Below are 17,208 nucleotides of genomic sequence, written 5' to 3' on the forward strand. Positions count from 1 at the left end.
AGATCAGATATGAAAAGGGGGACATAACCACAGACACAGAGGAAATTCAGAGAATCATCAGATCTTACTACGAAAGTTTATATGCCACAAAGTTGGAAAATGTACAAGAAATGGATTGGTTCTTAGATAAATACCATTTACCAAAGTTGAATCAAGACCAGGTGAACAATCTAAATAGACCTGTTAGTCATGAGGAATTAGAAGCTGTTATCAAAAACCTCCCGACCAAAAAAAGCCCAGGTTTCAATGCAGATGGTTTCAATGCAGAATTCTACCAGAACTTCCAAGAAGAACTGATACCTATACTCCTTAAGGTATTTCACAATATAGAAACAGAAGAGTCATTTCCAAACTCTTTTTATGAAGCTACAGTTACCCTGATACCAAAACCACATAAAGACACCACCAAGAAAGAGAATTACAGGCCAATCTCACTCATGAACGTCGACGCAAAAATTCTCAACAAAATCCTGGCAAACCGAATCCAAGAACACATTAGAAAAATTATTCATTATGATCAAGTAGGCTTCATCCCAGAGATGCAGGGTTGGTTCAACATATGCAAATCTATCAATGTAATCTATCATATAAATAAACTGAAAGAAAAAAACCATATGATCATCTCATTAGATGCTGAAAAAGCATTTGACAAAATTCAACATCCCTTTATGATAAAAGTGTTGGAGATTGGGGATACAAGGATCATACCTAAATATAATAAAAGCTATTTACAGCAAGCCAACAGCTAACATCAAACTGAATGGAGAGAAACTCAAAACCATTCCTTTGAAATCAGGAACACAAGGCTGTCCACTCTCCCCATACCTCTTCAATATAGTGCTTGAAGTTCTAGCAATAGCAGTACGAAAACATAAAGGAATCAAGGGGATTTGAATTGGAAAGGAAGAAGTTAAACTCTCGTTATTTCCAGACGATATGATAGTATACATGAGCGACCCCAAAAACTCTACCAAAGAACTCCTACAGCTGATAAACACCTTTAGTAATGTGGCAGGATACAATATCAACTCCAAAAAATCGGTTGCCCTCCTATACACAAAGGATAAAGAAGCAGAGAGAGAAATCAGAGAAACATCACCTTTCACGATAGCCACAAACAGCATAAAATATCTTGGGGTAACTCTAACCAAGGAAGTGAAAGACCTATTTGACAAGAACTTTAAGTCCTTGAAGAAAGAAATTGAGGAGGACACAAGAAAATTGAAAGACCTCCCCTGTTCTTGGATTGGGGGAATCAACATAGTAAAAATGGCAATTCTACCAAAAGCAATCTATAGATTCAATGCAATCCCCATCAAAATCCTATCAAACTTCTTCACAGACCTTGAGAGAATAATAATCAAGTTTATATGGCAAAACAAAAAAACCCAGGATAGCCAAAACAATCTTATACAATAAAGGAACTACTGGAGGCATTACCATCCCTGACTTCAAACTCTATTACAGAGCGACAATATTGAAAACAGCTTGGTATTGGCATAACAACAGAGAAGTCGACCTATGGAATCGGATAGAAGACCCAGATATTAACCCACAAACCTATGAACACTTGATTTTCAACAAGGGGGCTAAAGATATGCAATGGAAGAAGGAAAGCATCTTTAACAAATGGTGCTCTCATAACTGGATGTCAACCAGTAGAAGGATGAAAGTAGATCCGTATCTATCACCATGCACAAAAATCAAGTCCAAATGGATTAAAGACCTCAACATTAATCTGACCACTTTGAACCAGATAGAAGAGAAAGTGGGAAGTAGCCTACAAGACATAGGCATAGGAGACCACTTCCTAGGTAGAACCCCAGTAGCACAGACAATAAGAGATTCAATGAATAAATGGGACCTTCTGAAACTGAGAAGCTTCTGTAAAGCAAAGGACACTGTCAGTAAGACAAAAGGGCTACCTTCTGACTGGGAGAAGATCTTCACCAACCCCTCATCAGATAAAGGCCTGATCTCCAAAATATACAAAGAACTCAAGAAACTAGACACTAAAACTCTAATTAACCCAATTAAAAAATGGGGTGCTGATCTGAACAGATAATTCTCAACAGAAGAACTTCGAATGGCCAAAAGGCACTTAAGGTCATGCTCAACCTCCTTAGCGATCAGGGAAATGCAAATCAAAACAACTATGAGATACCATTTTACACGGGTCTGATTAGCTAAAGTCAAAAACACCAATGATAGCCTATGCTGGAGAGGATGTGAAGAGTGGGGAACTCTCATCCATTGTTGGTGGGAATGCAAACTTGTGCAGCCACTGTGGAAATCAGTGTGACAGTTTCTCAGGAAAGTGGGAGTCAACCTTCCTCAAGATCCAGCAATTCCACTCTTGGGAATATACCCAAGAGATGCCCTATCATATCACAAAAGCATTTATTCAACTATGTTCATAGCTGCACTATTTGTAATAGCCAGAACCTGGAAACAACCTTGGTGCCCCTCAATAGAAGAATGGTTAAAAAAGGTGTGGAACATGTATACATTAGAGATTTACTCAGCGGTAAAAAACAATGACATCTTGAATTTTGCATGCAAATGGATGGACATAGAAAACACTTTACTGAGTGAGGTAAGCCTGACCCAAAAAGAGAAATATGGTATGTATTCACTCATAAGTGGATTCTAGCCATAATTAAAGGTCTTTGAGCCTATTATTCGTGATCCGAGAGAATCTAAATAAGAAGGTGAACCTGAAGAAAATCATGTAGTTATCCTCCTGGAGATTGGAAATAGACAGGAGTGCCAGGTAACCTCAGGTGCATGGGGGGTTGGGGGTTTGTTGGAAGGGGAGAGGGTTAGAGAGAAGGGAGTAGGGGAGGAATGAGGAAGGCTCGGGGGACTGGGATGGGGGGAGGGAGGAAGGATGGATATGGGATCAGGGAAGAATATATCTCAACTAAAGGAGTCATTTTAGGGTTTAAAAGAGACTTGATTATAAAGGGAATCCCAGGTCCAAGGAGAGATCCCCAGATTTTTCTCTGGACAGAGGAGAGGGGGCCTGAACCGGCCTTGGCTCATAACCATACTGATGAATATTTTGCATATCACCATAGAACCTTCATCTGGCGATGGATGGCGATGGAGACAGAGACCCACATTGGAACACTGGACTTATCTCCCTAGGTCCAAACGAGAAGCAGAAGGAAAGAGAACATGAGCAAAGAAGGCAAGACCACAGGGAACCTTCATCCAACGATGGATGGCGATGCAGATGGAGACTCACATTGGAGCACCAGACTGAGCCCCCCCATGGTCCAAATGAGGAGCAGAAGGAGGAAGAACATGAACAAGGAAATCAGGACCGCGAGGGGTGCGTTCACCCACTGATACAAGGGGACTGATCTAAGGAGAGTTCACCAAGGACAGTTGGACTGTGACTGAACGAGCATGTGATCCAACCAGATTCTCTGAATGTGGCCGGATTCTCTGAATGTGACTGGCACGGGGGTCTTTCTGAAAAGCCATTGACAATGACACTGGGACTTGTTTCTTCTCCATATACTGGACTTTTGGGATCCAGTCAGTTTGCATGCTCACCTTCCTGGACCTGGAGGGAGGGGGGAGGAACTTGAACTTCCCACAGGGCAGGAAACCCTGACTGCTCTTAGGGATGGAGAGGGAGGAGGAGAGGGAGTGGGGGGAGTGGGAGGGTGTTGGGAGGAGGGGCGGAAATGGAAACTTTTATAAATTAATAAACTTTGAAAAAAAATTATGCTCTCTCAGGGTTTTAAGTGGATTTAATTAATCATGCTGATGCCAATTGTTGCAATTGGTGGGAACTTGGATTGGTATTTTTTTTAAAAAAATCTAATCGCAAAAATAAAGAAAAAAAAATCATTGTTACTTTTGATGATTTTCTACTTTTCATTTTAGTCAAAATAAGCAAAGTACATGGAAAGAGAAAACTACAAAACACTAATCACTATTGGATATTTAAGTACTTAACTTCATAAACATTCAAACAGAGTAACTGTTCATACTATGGACTTTAGTTCCTTATATTTGGAATATCTGTTAATTCCTGCAATATGGAACAATTATGTAAATTAAAAATACAGTTTTTGTAGTTATATAAAATATTCAGAATATTAGACAGTGGTAAAGTTACTAAAAACCTGGTGCTTATATAGGTGCTTATATATTCAGCTATTTTGCCTAAGGGAAAAAAAATAAAATCACTACTGATGACCTGCGTATGATACTCATTGGTAGTACCTTTCTCAACATTTATCAGAGAAACTAGATTTTGCACTGGATGGAAGTTAACACAAATATCCACAACTGGAAACATTCAGAGAGTAAACATTTTTGAGAACTTAGTCATAAATTGAACACCTTCAGTAAAAATATCCACTCAAAGATCAAACATCAACATGGGAAAGAAAATGGAAAATTTTTATGTGCCTAAGATTGTTGAATAATCTAAAAAGTGTCTTTCTGAAACTACAGGACAGAACTATGTTTGACCTCACAGAGACTTTGAAAGTACATAGGCCCAGTATGGGTTCAAGTCAGATGAGGTCTCAGCTCTGAAAAAAGGAATGGATATTTATCCCCACCAAAATCAAGAAACTATATGAAACTGATAACTACCAGCTGATAGCTACCAATTGATAACTGGCAAAGAGATTATTAGTTTCTTCTAGTAAACTGTCAATGTATATACAAACTCCCCATTCTCAGAAATACTTGGCTAACACACATACACAAAATCTGTAATTTGGGGAAATTTTTTGACAATTTTAATATTATTGATTTTTAATACTTTTTATTTTTGTTTGAATGCTTTATATTTTTGCTGTTGAGAGGGGAAAAAAAACAGAATATGACATTAGTAGGGTATGGAATTGACCAAGATCTGAAAGGAGTTTATGGAGGGGAAACATGGTCAAACAAACATTGTATAAAATTTAAAGAAAAAATAAAATAAAAAAACAGAGAAAATATAACACATTATATTATAAGAGATTGAAGATGTATCTATTAATACTGTTTAGTAGCTTAAGGCACTGGTGGGAGCAGTAATATTCTTCCACTACCCATTTCTTTTTTCACTAATAAAATTATTATTTTCCTATTTTCAACTATCTTCTTCATCATGTACTTGTAGTGTGTGTGTGTGTGTGTGTGTGTGTGTGTGTCGGCATCAGTGTGTGTATGCATGTGTGCATGTGTGTGAGTATGGTTGAGCTTGTCTGAAGCTTCTAATCCTGTGCTTTCATTTCCATCTGGTTCTCAGGTGAGATGAGGATTACATTGATCTTCTTGTAAGCTAAGAAGAACTCATAGTTGAACTTATGATATCATACAAGTCTCATCAGTAAAATAATGATAACTTTAGGGAATAATTTATTTTGGATTATTGATACATTATAGCATTATTGACGAAAAATTCCCTCTGGGATACAACAATAAATTTCAGTATTCTATGAAAACTCTGCCTTCAAAAGGCAGTAGACAGACAGACAATGATGTTAACTTCCTGAGCCTACCAACTGGTAAGTGAGAGGTTTTGCTTTTGGGGGTCAACCTCTCATTATAGTAAGTTAATTAAGTATATTTTAATACATGTTCATGTTTAATTTGCATCATTCTGACATCCTATGAGCAAGAAATAAACAAAAATAACCCCAAACTTTAAACATTTACTAAATCAAATGAAATCCAAATATTTGGATGAAGACATTCTTCGATGTTGACAAAAGCTTTATATAAACACCAAGTATGTGAAAAAACATTATATTAAGAAGAAAAAGATATGTTCCATATGTTAAACTTGATGATAATTTATTGATATGGGTGGGTAAAGAATAATTCACAAATACTTTACTTCTGAGGTGGTGGGATAAAATATGATATCACTGCGATGCTATAGATGTCAGAAATTGAGAAAAAGACTGTGTACCTTATCAACAACTAGAGTAAGGCAAATAAATCCTAGTGACTTTGCTAACTAAGCCTTCGGAGGATGCCATTTTTTCCATTTTCAACTGACAAACTTGGGCAGAATACTGTGCTTTTCCCATGTATCTTCAATGATCTCATGAGACTGCAATTTGTAATTCACTCACATCTGAGATTTAGTCTGGAAATTAAATGACTGTATTTCAGAGAATTTTATATCAAATATGTAAACAAGGTCTCTAAACATAATATATACATTATGTAACTCATCTTGCAGTAGCATGAAATAAAAAAATATAAAGATGATTATATAATATAGTAGAGAGAAAATTCTATAAAGCACAGAAAAATCATCAAAATATTTTGACAGAAAATCTTCCTTTATCTTCAGTGTTTGTTCCTAGTAACTTTTTTTAACTGAAAATATGCTATTATGATATTATAATATGCCCAAATATGATGATCCTGTCCTCTGCTTAGTAATATTTGAAATGAAGAATAACTACATAATAATTTCATGCTATTTAAGGAATCTGGCAAGTCAAAACTAGGTTAGAGTTTTTGAATATTTAATGAGTCCACGGAAAAGCTGCTTTTCAGGTATCATGCCACCCTGAGGGGAGATTTTCACTCTTTAATTTTGGCTTTAGGAAGTATTGAAACACCTAAAGACATAATACATTTTACATATAAGAAAAAGTTGTTTATCTTTTCCGTGATAATATTAACTTCCTCATGAAAATAAGGGGAGTGTAGCAATTTTCTAGAAGATAGACAAGCAGGATAGCTGAATTAGCAAAGAAGGGACTTGGAGAAGCACAGATGCTTATCATGTGGACTCTGCATTGCAGCATCCAGTCATGGGAGGAGTCACCACACATTCTAGTCCACTTCTGCTCTTACTTTTTCTGGATTTCTTTTCATTGAACTCTTTCCCTCCACTCACAGCAACAACTCATTTTCTAGTTATTGTTGTGTTGATCTTTTATACCCATCCTAGAACCTTCCCAGTTTCTCTTCAGCACTGCTCTGTTCTCAGACCAGTGCAACAGAATTTTAAAATATTATTCTTTAAGAACCTGCTGGAAATGTAACAATTTTTGGTGGGGAAATGGACATAAGATTTTATGCACAGACACTGAGAAAAAATATATTTGTATTATGATATGAAATTAACAAGATTATGTAAAACACAGTGAAAATATTCTGAAAAATTTTCATTTTGTGGGTGCCAGAGTCCTAGTAATATCACCACATTTTAAAATGAAACATTCTGTGTTACAGTTTATTTTGTTAATTTATCAGTTACTTAGAACTTGGGGCTTTTAAAAAATAAATTAGGATAATATTTTCTTGCTTTCCACACATAATAGATGGAAACTCCAATAAATTCATAATTTCAATATGATTTAAAGTTAGAAAAGCACTAAAATTATCAGATAAATACTAAATTTGAGTTGTGGGTGTGTATATGTGCACATGTGCATGAGAATGTGTTTTCCTGTGTGTGAAAGTCAGATGCAGACATCAGGATGCTTTCTTCAGTTGTTTCAAATATTGTGAAGTTCATTTGGGCTAGAATTGTTGGGTTGTGAGCACTCTGCTCTTGGGTTATGAGTACATTCCACCAAACCTAGCATTTTATATAGTAGAGATTTGAACTCATAACATCATACTCAGTAACCACTTTGTCCACTGAGCCCTGTCTCCATCTATAAGACAAGCATTACATTTTTAAGAAGAAAGAAACAATGTTCAATTTAAACTGTTAGGTATCCATATATGTAAAATGTTGAGTTTGTTATAGTGGAATAGGATATATTGGGAGCATAGATTTTCTGCATTCAAGGAGGAAAACAAAAGAACCATTCAGTAATTGCAATTAATCAAGAATCTACATTAGTGCAACAAAACATATGAGGAAAGTTTTTTTTCGCAAACCAGAGATTATTTTCCTTGTTGCAAAACAATCATTAAAAACTTCATTGACTGTCTTTAAAACTGAGTCTTAAAATGTCAAAATGGTCATAATACCTATAAATTGAATATGTTCCATGAAGAAAGATGAGTATTTGACTACTGATGAAAGTAATGGATAAATGTTTGATCAAAACTATAAACTTTACCAAGTTCATTAAATATAGTCCTTTGGATTCCTTAGAGAAAGAAATCAGAGTTTATGTTTGAGGTTAATGTGCTTATTCCAGAAATGAAAAGGTAATGGGATTAATATAAAACACTGTTTTCTACAAGAAGTGAATGCATTTTTCCATCACCATGTCCACAAAGCATACGTTATAATAATGTACAAACATGTCACAGCAAAGTCGAATGTAAAATGTAAGGAAAAAATATTTGATGATTAATAGAACTATTTAGTTCTCTTACAGCCTAAGATACTTGTCAAAGATCACAGAACCTATGGTGAGTAACTTTTATTAATCAAAATAATTAATAATAATTAATAATTAATATTTTGATTCATAGAAAGGGAAGATATCTCAAGTCCTTGATAGAGAATAAAATTTGACAAGAGAGAAAAGTAAATCCATGTAATGACAATTTTGTGTCTGTCAAGTCCAGTCTGTCCCCTTTTTTTGACTAACAACTTTCAACACCATGCAGTCAATATGGTGGTGGGATTGGTTGGAGCATAGTGGGATAAAAAGTCTTTTTCTATAGCTTATAAATAGATTTCATTTCATTGATATTACCTCACTATACATATCTTACAATTTCATTTTGATCAGAAATAATTGGAAAAACGGCTCTAATCTTAAAGGCAAAAACCATGCTAATATCATATTGCATGTTAGTGATTATTGACAGTAGTGGTATTTTAAGATCTTAGTTATTGATTTTTGTAGGCAAAACAAACTGAATGAAGAGTCATTTACTGACTATTTATATTTCCTATTCTGCAAAATAACATCTTTCCTTCTCTACTGTATTGCACCCTCATTCCAAGAACATAGTATTTACAGATAGATAATAAAAACTACAGAGGATTACATGCATTTTTCAGTCAACTGTAAGCTGATTCAAACACATCTAAATAAATAACTTTAAAATAAAACTCTTATCACAAAAATATTGCCAATTGAACAGTAATGCCCACTATATTAATTTACTCAAATACAGGGCTCTGTATGGTCAAAATGTGCCTCTAATACAATAAGTAAAAATTAAAAATGGTAATGGTAATGATATTTCTTGTTACCAAAAAATATTTATTGTGATCTATTGTCTATATCACATAATAAGTATCACAGTGTATTTTAAAATTATTTGGAAGTTATAAATATTTATTTTCCTCATTTTTTGGCTAGAATATCTGAAATATCTCATTTTAGGCTGTTTTATAAAGCTGAAATATTACATATTTAATCATATCCACAATAGAATGTATGATAATATGTCAAAAATATGTTATTCTTTATGGTGTATTAATGATAGGCATCTTTATATTTCATGAAACACCAAGAAAATCAAGTATATGTCAAATATTGAATTAGTGATATGATTTAATATTAATTTAATAAGAAAAATGAAGTTATTGAATGACAAAATACTATAGATAACTGTTGGGAGCCACCTGGAGGCACAGGTGGTCCTGCAGTTTGGAGGTAGCCACGTGGGGCTGAGCACCCTTGCCTGCACCCTTGCTTGCACATGCTCAGACCAGCAGAATGGCATTAACCAATCAGGACAGCATTCAAGCCTCTCCACCGTTTAAAAGCAACTGCCTCGGGACTCTACTTCCTCTCTCTAAGCTTTCTCTCGTCCCGGCTCTATCTTCCCTTCCCCCAATTTTCCTCAATCAAAGGGCTCCGAATAAAGACGTGACCAGGGAAGGAATTCTCGTTTTTAGTGGCGTTCATTCCTGCTGGTCAGGATGCGCGCCGCAGATAACATATTCTAAATTTATATTCATTGAGTTGTTAAATTAACCATAATTGTGATAGCAGGGATTTGTGTTTAGAGCCTGCTGTGGAAAACCATCACATTCAATAATCCAAATGTCTAATCTTGAAATTTAGAAAGAAGTATTGAATCACTTATTAAAGAAATATCAGAATATCATTAATGGGGATTACTTAGTTTTACAAAAAATTCTCTACAGAATTACACACCACCTTCAAAATAAGTATCTTTTTTGTTTTACAGATAAAGTATTTCATATGTACCACTTCTGATTACTAATGAAACAATGTGGCTGAATAACAATGTGACTGAGTTTATTCTACTTGGTTTGACACAGGATCCATTTAGAAAGAAAATCCTATTTGTTGTGTTTTTGCTTTTTTATATGGGGACATTATTGGGTAACTTGCTGATCATTGCTACCATCAAGACAAGTCAGACCCTTGGGAGTCCCATGTACTTCTTCTTGTTCTACCTATCCTTGTCTGACACCTGCTTCTCTACAACCATAGCCCCTAGAACCATTGTGGATTCTTTGCTGAAGGAGGCCTCTATACCTTTCAGTGAGTGCATAATACAAGTGTTTACTTTCCATTTCTTTGGCTGCCTGGAGATCTTCATCCTCATCCTCATGGCTGTTGACCGCTATGTGGCCATCTGTAAGCCTCTGCATTATATGACAATCATGAGCCACCGGGTCTGTGGGGTGCTGGTGGTCATAGCGTGGGTGGGATCCTGTGTGCATTCTTTAGTTCAAATATGTCTAGCCTTGAGTTTACCCTTCTGTGGTCCCAATGAGATTGATCACTTTTTCTGTGACTTGCAGCCACTGTTGAAACTTGCGTGTACAGACACGTATATGATCAACCTTCTTCTGGTTTCCAACAGTGGGGCCATTTGTACAGTGAGTTTCCTCATGTTGATGGTCTCATACATCATCATCCTGCATTCCCTAAGAAACCATAGTGCTGAAGGGAGGAGAAAAGCCCTATCTACCTGCATCTCCCACATCATCGTGGTCATCCTTTTCTTTGGACCTTGCATATTTATATACACACGACCTGCAACCACATTTCCTATGGACAAGATGATAACTATATTTTATTCAATTGGGACACCTTTGCTTAACCCTCTGATTTACACACTGAGGAATGCAGAGGTGAAAAATGCCATGAAAATGTTATGGAGGAAGAAACTAGTCTCAGATGATAGAAAATAATAGGAGGTCATCAATCTTTTTTCATAGTTAGCATTACATAATAAGTCAGTAAATATAATTTATATTATTAGTTTAGTATATCAGTTCCTTAGGGTATGGGTTTATAAGCTTACATAGTAAAGAGACAAGGTGAAATATGTTTTTGAGTCAATTTTATACAGAGGGATAAAGCATGAAATATTTTTGTACATGTGCATTACTGTGTCTCTGCTTTTCTAGCCTTTCTGTCCCAACAACATTTGTGGTTTTTTTTGTGATTTTCTGCCTTCTTTCCTGTTGACTTCTGAAATTTTCTCCTAATTTTTATGTATTCATATAATCACATTCTCTATTCAAAAATTCTGATAAGGTTTACCTCTTACAATTACTTATTTCTTACTTTTTGTATTTTATTTGTGAGATTTAATACAATTACAGTAGTTCTTCCTTATTTTCCCTCCATCAAAGACCTCTCATATATAAATACCTGCTCTATTTCAAAATTGTAACCTCTTTCTTTCCCCAATATTTGCTATTGCAGGCATGTGTGTATATGTATATGCTTATATATTCCAGTGACTTCCTTTTTATAAAGAACATTGGTCTTATCAACAACTTAACTTCTTTTCTGGACTGAAGAAATTAGGCTACATTCAAATAATTATAGCAATTGTGAGTATAGGTGAAATTATGCCAGATTCAAATAATTGTAGTAAATGTGAGTATAGGTGAAAATGCTTTCACTTTAAAGAATTCCTAATCTATATGTGTATTGACTCAAAACTCTTACCATGTGTTTATTTAATTGTTCTAGAAGACTAACAGGATGCACAGACAAAAAAATCATTTTTCAGAATCTCTGATGCTTGGCTGTCAACATTGGGGTTGCAGTCACAATGATTCTTTGGAACCCCTATTCCCTCCTTCTGACTGGATTTATTCTATTTTAACTACTAAGATTTCTCTTTGACATACTATGTAACACATATTCTTTGTATTGAAGTGTAAGATTTATTGCAACATATTTGTAGTAGTTTTAAGGTAGTCTATACAGGCTAGTATTAAGAGAAAAATCACTTCAATGTAGGGGATTTGGATATATTAGCAGATTAAATAAAAACAAGAAGACTCAAGGACATATTTCAGGTTTTGAAACAGAAGTTTAATATAGCAAATATAAATTATTTTAGTTAAATTTTAATCAAATTCAGAAGAAAATAATATTAGTAAAGGAAACCAGACCTTTGGATGATAGTTTTACATTAGAGAACAGTGTTAATTTTATCATAATTAGTTTCAAGGACTGAACATTATTAATGCTTATAATATGTCTAATTTCAATGTTTTTTTATGTGTTTTTATTCATAGAATATTTAAACAAGGATTATTTTTTAATTAAGATTTTCACTATTTTCATAATCCAGTAAATTGTATAGCAAAATTTTTATCAACTTTTTAATATCAAAAATCATAAAATTTCTTTGTTTTATTGTGTATTCCTTTTATTTATTTTTTGAATGCCTGAGATTAAATGTTGGTTCTTGCTCATGCAGGTAGGTCATGGGCTCTCTAACAGAGATATATTCCTGTCTTATAATTTCTTTATCTCAAAGTATAGTCATATTTTGAGAGTGTTAGTAGACATCAAGAGAGTCCATAATAAACTATACTGGTATGTGTAGTGTACATCACTTATTTTATATTCTGTGAGTTTCAGTCTCCCATCAATGTTAAAAAAATGTTATCATTATGTAATAACCATATTGTGACTCTGTTATTCCAGCATTTTCAGTTGACAGAATAATATTTGGCAACTTCTGTTTCTTAAGAAAAGTTTCTCTTGGTGTGGGAGAATTGTCTGTATTCTGTCAATCATGTTTTAAATAATCGCTGATTGGCCAGGCAGGAGGCGTAGGTGGGAAAACCAGACAGGAAGTGGAAATGATGCAAGGAGAGCAGGAGGAATTCTAGGGAGGAGGAAGCTGTTTTCCCCACTCCTGCCCAGATCACAGAAGCAGCAGGATGTAGGCTGCCCCACTGAAAAAGGTAATGAGTCATATGGCTAACATAGATCAGAAAAAAGGGTTAATCAAGATCTGAGAGTTAGCCAGTAAGAGGCTAAACCTGATGAGTCAATCACCTTTATAACTTAAAGAGATCTGTGTGGTTGATTTTCTCTGGGGCCTGCCGGCTGTGGGGTACCAGGCGGGACAGAAAACACAAACAAATAGGCCCAACATGTTACATAATGGCGCCCACGTGGATAACTGCAACCACACAAAGCCTGAGAAAGCTTGGGAAAGACTAGAGTAAAGCATTTCGGTTTTCAGCCGTAACAGGAAAAAAGCACTGATTTAAAATGTTGGCTTTCTGGGCCATCCTGCCAGGGAAAACTCTGACTCTTTCAAGCAGGCAGTCCTGACTATGGAAACACTGTTGCAGCTTGCTTCCTGGCAAGGACCTTGAAATGCCTTAAGAGCTTTTGAGTGTTGTTTTCTCCATATTCCTTAGCAAATTAAAGACCCATGTGGTCAGAAAAAGAGAGATATACAGTAAAGAAAGATTCAAAGAGTAAGAAAACGTTTAAATGTTTTACAATGTGTTAAAATATATGAAGGCTTGAAAAAAAAAAGGTTTAAAGCCTTAAAAATAAAAAAGAAAGAAAGAGAGTAGTTGGGTGTGGTGGTACACACCTGTAATTCCAGCACTGGGTTGGCAGAGACAGATGGATCTCTGGGAGTTCAAAGATAGCCTGGTCTACAGAGGGAGTTCCAGGACAAAGATATGCAGAGAACCTGTCTCAATAAGCCAAAAGTTAAAAGTAAAAATAAAAGAAATAGAGGTTAAAATAAAGCCACAAAAAGATGGAAAATACATAGAGAATCTTGATACTGTATGCTATTATGCTCTCTTTGAATTGTTTGAATGCTGAGGAAGGAACAACAGCTACTAAAAGATATTTACTTATAAATGCTGCAGAATCAATCCAAGATAGATATTTTGAATAGACCATGGCTTCAAAATTGAAGTCAAAAGGTATGTTACTTTGGAGAAGAGATTTTGCTTTTGTTTCCACAGAAAACGAGAGGCTCTGGATTTATTCAGAGTTAAGAAAAATCACCTTTGATCAAGGAAGGTCACCTGAAAAATCTCCGGTAAGAACAGATAGCCCAGATGTCTGAGTTCCTCATCCAGAACAGGTTCAAGACTGCTGCCTGAGATGACTAAGACTCAAAGGATACTTCAGTCATGACTTGATTATAACCCTAAATTTTCTTTAGGTCCCCATAAGATTTTCAGCGCTCCCAACCAGCTGGAAGTAGCCTGGAATACTACACCCACATTCCCAAAAAAATAAACTATGGATTTTTTTTTTAAAAGAGGGGGAAGTGGTGCGGGAGAATTGTCTGTATTCTGTCAATCATGTTTTAAATAAATGCTGATTGGCCAGGCAGGAGGTGTAGGTGGGAAAACCAGACAGGAAGTGGAAATGATGCAAGGAGAGCAGGAGGAATTCTAGGGAGGAGGACACTGATTCCTCCACTCCTGCCTAGATCACCGAAGCAGCAGGATATGAGCTGCCCTACTGAAAAAGGTACTGAGCCACATGGCTAACATAGATCAGAAAAAAGGGTTAATCAAGATCTGAGAGTTAGCCAGTAAGAGGCTAGACCTAATGGGCCAATCAGATTTATACCTTAAAGAGATCTGTGTGGTTGATTTTCTTTGAGGCCTACCGGTTGTGGGGTACCAGGCGGTTGTGGGGTACCAGGCGGGACAGAAAACACAAACAAGCAGGTCCAACATGTTACATTCTCTGATGGAGTTAAAGATTAGATAGTTATACTTACAACTGTAACTTTGTTAACAAATTCAAAGAAGAAATTTATAAAAGAGATATAAAGTATGTAAGACTGAAAGACATGAAAACTTAAAATGTTTATCTAAAAATTGTTTTAAAGTTCATAAATAAATAAATAAATAAGGAAAAGAGAATTGTCTTATTGTTCTAACTAGAACTTTAAGTACTATATTGAATAGCTATGAAGAGAGTGTCCAGGCTTGTCTTTTCCTGATTTTAGTGGAGTTTCTTGGAGTTTCTCTACATTTAATTTGATAATGGCTGTTGGCTTCCTAAATATTGCTTTTTATTATTTTACGGTATGCTCATTTTATCTCTGATCTCTCCAAGACTTTTATTATGAAGATGTGTTGGATTTTGATAATTGGTATTTTAGCATCTAATGAGATGATTGTGTGGTTTTTTTTTTTCCATTCAGTTTGTTAATATGGTGGATTACATTGACAGATTTTCGTATGTTAGACCATCCCTGCTCTCTAAGATGAGGGCTCCTTGAACATAGTGATGATTTGTTTGTCTGTTCTTTAATTTAGTTTGCCAGTATTTTACTGAGTGTTTTTGCATCAATGTTCATGAGGGAGAGTGGTCCATAATTACCCTTCTTGGTTGCATCTTTGTTTAATTTCTGTATCAACATAACTGTAGCCTCATAATATAATTTGACAGTATTCTTTCCATTAGTATTGTGTGGTACAATTTGAGTAGTATTGATATTAACTCTTCTAATAGAATTCTACACTGAAACCATCTGGTCCTGGGCTTTTTCTGGTTGGGAGTCTTAGTGACTGCTTCTATTTTCTTGGGAGTTACAGGTCTATAAATTATTTGATTCTTATATAACTTTGGCAGCTGGTATCTATCAAGAAAATTGTTCATTTCCTCTATATTTTCCAAAATGTTTGGAGTTTATTAGGGGGGCAATAGCTAAGACTTCTAGTAATGGGTGTTACAGAGCCTTAACTGGCCATCTTTTGTTACCAGATAAAGCTTCCAGAGGAGGAATGTGACAACAACTCAGCCATAAAACTGTCAACATACAATTTGTTCCACCCTTGAGATGGAACAAAGTTCTGAGATGTGGCTCAGAACTTGTGGAGTGGCAAACCAATGACTGTTACTGATAGAGATCCATACCATGAGAGGGAGCCCATGCAAGATGCTTACTGGAGGGACAGGGACCAGAGGATGGATAGCCAAGAGACCTAGAATAGAACCAAACACAGCTGGGAAAAAGTCTATGAAACGATTCCCAATGATACTCATTTCTACTCATAGACAGGAGCCTACCAAAATCATTCTTACGAAGGGTTCATTCAGCAACTGATAGGAGCAGATGCAGAGACCCGTAGCCAAACATTAGAAGAAGCTGGAAGAATCCTGTGCAAGAGGATGAGGAGGGATTATAGGAGCCAGAGGGGTCAGGGACACCATAAGAAAACTCACAGAATCAACTAACTTGGCCAGGTTCATAGGGACTGAGAGAGAATGAACCAACAATCAGGGAGCCTGCATGACTCTGACCTCATTTCTCTGCATAAATGATGTGACTGTGTAGCTTAATGATCTGTGAACATCTAACAGTGGAAGCAGGTAGGAACTCTTAACCCGCTTTGGGTATCTTTTTCATCCTAATGGGTTGCCTCCATCCAGCCTTCAGGATATTTGCATACACTTTCTGCAACACAATATATCTTTTTGGTTAATATCCTTGAAAAGCCTGCTCTTTTCTGAAGGGAAATCACAAAGTGTGGATCTGGAGAAGAGGAGAGGTAGGAAGAGGGACTGAGAAGAAAGAATGAAAGGGAAACTGCAACTAATATATACTATATGAGTGATGAGTAAAATAAGAAAAGGAAAATATTGCATATTGAATATGAATGCATCCTTTTCATTTATATTATGAGTGTTTAGGTTTCCTGTGTGTCTTTGCAGCATGTATGTGTCTGGTGTCCACAGACATCAGAAGAGAAAATTGAATATCTTGGAACTGAAGTTGTGAATAGTTGTTGTACTGGACTTTTTCTTTAGGGTCAACGACCATGTCCCAAATCATAACTCAGAGACTTACTAGAATTGAATATTTGCCTTAGCTTAGGCTCATTCTGGCTATCTCTTTTAACTTAAATTAACCTTTTTCTTTTTTATCTACCCTTTGCATCAAGGATTTTTTTTTTTTACTTTTCTTTGCTTTGTATATTTTACTTTTACTGCTTCTTATGTCCATCTGGCCTTGGTGAGCTCCCATTAGATCAGTTCCACCATCTCAGTGGGTGGACGCACCCCTCGTGGTCCT

At 35.8% G+C, this 17,208-nt stretch overlaps 1 protein-coding gene across 1 annotated transcript; it reads left to right on the top strand.

Annotated features, from left to right (window-relative positions):
• The first annotated feature begins 10,141 nt into the window (after positions 1-10,141).
• LOC146895372 (olfactory receptor 4C16-like) lies at positions 10,142-11,074 on the top strand. Its single transcript, XM_085686062.2, has one exon. The coding sequence runs from the start codon at positions 10,142-10,144 to the stop codon at positions 11,072-11,074; it is 933 nt and encodes a 310-aa protein (XP_085542188.2).
• Positions 11,075-17,208: the final 6,134 nt, after the last annotated feature.

Source organism: Myodes glareolus, chromosome 2 (genome assembly GCF_982192425.1).
Source record: "Myodes glareolus chromosome 2, mMyoGla1.1, whole genome shotgun sequence".
NCBI classification, from domain to species: domain Eukaryota; kingdom Metazoa; phylum Chordata; class Mammalia; order Rodentia; family Cricetidae; genus Myodes; species Myodes glareolus.